Below are 5,846 nucleotides of genomic sequence, written 5' to 3' on the forward strand. Positions count from 1 at the left end.
TATTTACTTTTGACACATACAATTTTTTATTAAAAAATAAACAACTTTATTTTTTATAATAATAAATATAAACATAAAAACAATTTAGGGTGTTTACGTGAGATTTTGATTTTGAATAATAAAATTTTAAATTAAAATAATTATTTAATGTAATATTTTTAATATAAAATAAAATTTTAATGTAATATAATAAATAAATATTATATATTTAATTTAATATTTTTTTGAAAAATAAAAAGAAAATTGAAACGGTAAAATCATATAAAAAAAACCCACAAATAAACAGGCTAAAAGCTTTTAATGAATGAAGTAACCAGTAGTATTATATATAGTATAAAAATATAAATTTAAGACATAAATTTATGGAAAGAATATGTATAAATTTGACGAAAATTGAGTAATTAATACTATTACTTACAAAAACCTAGGCAAGATAGGGTTGATGACGTAATATATTAGTACATTGAGGCTGGCGTGGGTATATTAATTACGTACAGTACACACGCACAAATATTAGAGCTGATAATGAATTTGTTCGCATTGAATACTTTTAAACGGGTTAAATTATTTGATCCTAATTCGACTTGTTTATTATCATGTCGGCTTCGAGTTGACCTGTTTATTATCGTGTCGGGTTTGAGTTGACTCGTGTTGACCCGTATACTTAATTAAGTCAAATTTCTTGATTTAAATTAAATAATTTTTTGTTGTGTTGTCGTGTGCGTAAATTAGGTTGAATTATTTAAAATTGAACTTAATTTAAATTAATTTATGAGAAAATTATTAAATTATGATTATTTTACCTATATAATGAATATATTAATCACTATTAATATATTATAATCGAATTGTCGTGTCAGGTTCGATATGAGAGCCTCGACCCTAACTCGATCCGTTTATTATCGTGTCGGGTTCGTGTCAACCCTTATACATAATTTGGTTAAAATCTTTGACCCAAACTAAATTATTTTGTATCAGGTCGTGTCGGATTGTCGTGTCAGATTAATTTTTTTGCTAGCTCTAACAGATATATCACGAAAAGGACCAATTCAAAAATAAATATTTAAATAAAAAATGTTACCAAATTACCCTAATTACTTAAATAAATTAATAAAGTAAATCCCTTAATTGGTGCCTATAGTTATATATCAGTCGTCGGCTAATCCCTGCATATTTTTTAAGATATATATATATATATATCTATGGTTTTATTTAGAACATTTGGTTCGATGAAATCAAAATCGTTTGTTGAATTAAATAAAAAAAATTGATTTACTATATTCATGAATATTCGTTATTGTTTGATGATAGTCTAAATTAATGATTTTTATTTAAACGTTATATATATATATATATAAATATATATATATTTTAATTAATAAATATGATTACATGTTGAAAAAGATATGTACGGATGACAAATATATATCGTCCTCGAAGAATAGATACAGTGATTATTTGTATTTTAATTTATCTAAGAATAATACTCCATCTGTCATGTAAATATATATTCATTTGAATTGGTACAAGTTTTAAAAAAATAGATAAATATATATATTTTTTATGGTAAAAATAAAATAGAAAAAATGATAATATTTTTTTTTTACTAAAAAGAGAAATAAGAATAAATTTAAATAACAATTACAAAAGAAAAGTGAAAATAAATTTTGATGATGGAAAGAATAGTAGTATTTTATATATTTTTAGGAGATATAATATATATTTGTAAGGAAAATTAGGTCATATCTAATATAGAATATTTGTAAAATAAATATCTTTGTACTTTTATATAAAATGACAAGTTATTTTATTAATATTTTGATGCTCATATTTATTAAATAAAAAATACTCCCTTTGTCCCATGTAATATGAGTGTATTAATGTAGACACGGGAATTTAGGTAAAGTATAATTAGTAAGTAATTAAGAAGTTCATTAGTAAAAATAATTATAGATCAAGATTAAGATAAATAAATAGTTTAATTAAAATTAAGAAAATTATAAAATTTAAAATTTAAAATGCGATTAAAGTATATAATTATATTTTCAAAAATAGAAAGGACAAGTTATGTGGGACGGACGAAAATAGAAAATATGAATAAATTATGTGGGACGGAGGGAGTATATATTACTATTTATAAACATTTTACATATATATATATATATATATATAAGAAAATGCATCTATTATATTATGAAAAGTAAAATTGAGGATTTGTCCCGTAAATAATGGTCTGGTGGTTGGACGTGTGATCGTGAGGTCATGGGTTTAAACCCCCGACGCTTCAGGTTATCTATTACACATAGTTCGTCTAGTATGACTTGTCTGTCGAATTTAATTTGCAGAGTTTCGTCTCTAATATCGTGATCTTGTAAAATAAGATTAGAAATGACTTAATCCCGCTCGATCCATTGAATGAGATCGAAATTATTATAAGTAATATATGTGCAATATTTTTATTTTTATTTTTATTTTTTTGTACCTACCCACCCACGCACCCACCCACCTAGCTCGGTGATTTTGCAAGTGGTTTGTGTTCAAATATTGTGGCGGGTTAAATTTTTTCATATATATTATTGATGTGTTTACTATGCGATAATTAAATAATTTTAAATACTCTCTTTGTCCTAATATAATAGTCTTGTTTATTATTTTTGTCTGTTTTAAGACAATAGTCTCATTTTCATAAATAATTATATTACTATAAAAGTACCTTACTTTTTCATTATTATTACACAATTGCCACTGCTTTTTACACTAATACACTCATAAGGACAAACAAGTTTTTTATCCGTACCTTTTACCCGCTAACAATATAATATCAATATTCTTTAAATCCTATGTCAAACACAACCCAAACTATAGTTTTGAAACGGAGAGAGTATTAATTTATGAACATTATTTAATCTCATATCATAAACACGCTTTATGTACACAAATGTGTGTGTGAGGCACGCGCATATATAAACCCTAAATTAAATTTAAAATTAGCCAACAATTAGTTTCCTTACCAAACAAAATTAAAATTCTTTGGCTGCATAATGATAAATAGTGTAGTTTTAATACAAATATTTATATGTATGTAATTATTGAAATTCATGCAAGAAAAAGGAGTCGCCACATTGAAACCATTCTTGTCCGTACCATTCCATGAGTTGGATTATATAGTATTAATTATTATTATTATTATTATTATTATTATGGGCTAGAAAAAAAAAAAAAAAAAAAACCTCCTTTTGTCAACTCTAAGGGAATTTATTTTTCTATTTTCAATTATTTAAATACAAAATATTTATTTTAAATATGGATTTCACTATTTTATTAATACACACATTAAAAAAATTTCATATAAAAATATTGCCGATTCTCATTAGAATAAAATATTTATTAAAGTTTTGTGCCAAAAAAATAAACAAATATTTTAAAAGTAAATTATCAAAGGAAGTATATAAATAGGAAGTATTTTTAAAAGAAGAATATTATGGGTGTGTTTTTTAAATTTTGTATATATATATATATATATCTTTATAAAAAAAAAGAAAAAATTGCATGGTAAATTGAAATCAAATTCCAAATAAATGGGGTATATATAACCAACAAAGCCACGCAACTTTCTAAATTCAGAGTCCGAAATAGAAACCATGGTGTATTTATTTGTATTTTCAATTTTATTTTTTACATTATTTAACTTATAATAATGTATTTTTTAAATATATGTATATATTACATGTAACATCTTACTTCTATTTATGAAATCTGCATTTTTAAAAAAGACTAATCATTCAGAAAATAAAAAAGTAAAAAAAATATTTCCAAAACATTCAAAATACAAAATAATGATTTGTTAGTTGTGAGTTGTATGTATTATATTTCTTTTTATATAAAATAGTGTTGGAAATCGTTACTTGTAATGGAAAATTGATGTTAAATTTTTGTTGGGATGTAAATTAAAGTACTATATTGGAAAATGAAAAAAAATAAAAAAAAAATAAAAAAATAAAGTACTAACACCTTATAAATTTCATATCGAACTCCATAAGATCTTTTTTTGGAAGAAATTATAAAACAAATACATATGGGTTTAACCTAAAATAGATAAATATCGTATTAATCCAAACTTAAAAATCAAAGAAAAAAAATAAAAATCACATATTTAGACTGTAAGAAATTTGTGTTGAAATCAGAAGTAAACAAATCTTTTAATATTCAATTGTTTATTTGTCCTAAAAGAGATATAAAATCGATCCAATATGCAATTTCTATACAAATATTATATCCAACAACTATACTCTTCAATCAATCGAAAAAAAAAAAAAAAAAAAAAACTATTTGTGTTATTCATTTTCCTAAATGAAAACATTAAATCCAAAACTTCATTTAAATTTTTTTTCCAAAAATCCAAAATAACTCAAAACAGACTTATTAACACCTCACAAAATCCATATCTCCAACATGGAAAACCTAAAACTCCCAACAACAAGTACTATGTGGTTGCAATTAAGTTAAGTAATTGGTTGGATAAGACATCACACACACACACATATATATATATATATATATATATAAGGGCAAAATCAACTGCAAGTAGCATCACAGTAGTATATAGATAGATAGGTGCGTGAACTTGATCAAAAAAAAAAAGTCTAATTTTATTACAGAAGAGAGAGAAAGAGAGATAGAGAGAGAAGGTTGCAGCTTAATTACAACCCAGAACTCCATCTTCAACAACATTGGATCGATCTCCTCTGCCCTACACCTCATCGCCACTCCTAAATTCATTTAATTTAATTCCCATGTCCTTCAATTCACAACTGGTTTGCACCAATTCCATTGCTCTATCCTCTGTCTGATTTTATTTCGATCATAATCCTATTCTGCTATAAAACCCTTTCCCATGGCTGCCCTAATCCTCCACCTTCACCAAATTCCCTTTAATTACACATTAATTGCACGCTCCCAATGTCGGCGCAATCGGAAAAGGGCGGCGCCTCCGGCGGCGGTGGTGGTGGAAGCGTATCGCCGCCGTCGGGGAGGCACCCGGTCTTCCGTGGAGTGAGGAAGAGGAAAAGTAGCGGGAAATGGGTCTCGGAGATCCGGGAGCCCAGGTCCCCCAACAGAATATGGCTCGGGACCTTCCCCACCGCCGAGATGGCGGCGGTGGCGTATGACGTGGCGGCGCTGGCGCTCAAGGGGAAGGTGGCGGAGCTCAATTTCCCCGATTCGGCGGCGTCTTTGCCGGTTCCTGCTTCCACGTCACCGCGAGACATTCAGGCGGCGGCGGCGAGCGCCGCGGCGGCGGCCGGGGCGGCGGCGGATGCTGTTGGAGGGATGGACTGTGATGATCCGCCGCCGCCGCCGCATGCGGCGGCGGTGATGGAATTTGTGGACGAGGATTTGATATTTGATATGCCGAATGTTTTGGTGAATATGGCTGAAGGAATGATGATTAGCCCTCCGAGGTTTGATTTTTCCGATGAAGCTGCTTCCGCCATTAATGAGGGTAATAATGCTTATCATGAACCAGGCCTTTGGGACTATCCTTAACTTTCTCACTCTCTCTCTCTCTCTAAGTATATATATATATATGTATGTATAATTGTGAAGTAATTTTTGTTGGTTTGTTTAAGTTATTGTTGTAATATGGTTTCATGTGTTATATATATATATATATATATTTGTGTGAATGTATGTATGAATTTGGATTGCATTTACACCAAATGCTTTGGTAAATGATAACAGATATTTCAACAACTTGAGATCGATGTACAAATAATGTTGGTATTAATAACTAATAATAATATTATCGTATGTGGTAATTTTTATTTATTTAATTTCTAGTTAGGGTT

General features: G+C 28.0%; 1 protein-coding gene across 1 annotated transcript; it reads left to right on the forward strand.

Moving 5' to 3' along the window:
• Positions 1–4,687: 4,687 nt before the first annotated feature.
• On the forward strand, positions 4,688–5,544 carry LOC127263587 (ethylene-responsive transcription factor ERF024-like). Its single transcript, XM_051292689.1, has one exon. It carries the CDS (start codon positions 4,960–4,962, stop codon positions 5,542–5,544), a length of 585 nt encoding a protein of 194 aa, XP_051148646.1. The 5' UTR covers positions 4,688–4,959.
• The last annotated feature ends 302 nt before the right edge of the window (positions 5,545–5,846 follow it).

The sequence above is a fragment of the Andrographis paniculata genome, unplaced genomic scaffold, assembly GCF_009805555.1.
Source record: "Andrographis paniculata isolate CXL003 unplaced genomic scaffold, ASM980555v1 Contig69END, whole genome shotgun sequence".
Lineage (NCBI taxonomy): Eukaryota > Viridiplantae > Streptophyta > Magnoliopsida > Lamiales > Acanthaceae > Andrographis > Andrographis paniculata.

Excerpts from the sequence above, each read along its gene's own strand:
- LOC127263587 (XM_051292689.1), top strand. The coding sequence starts at position 4,960 with ATGTCGGCGCAATCGGAAAAGGGCGGCGCCTCCGGCGGCGGTGGTGGT.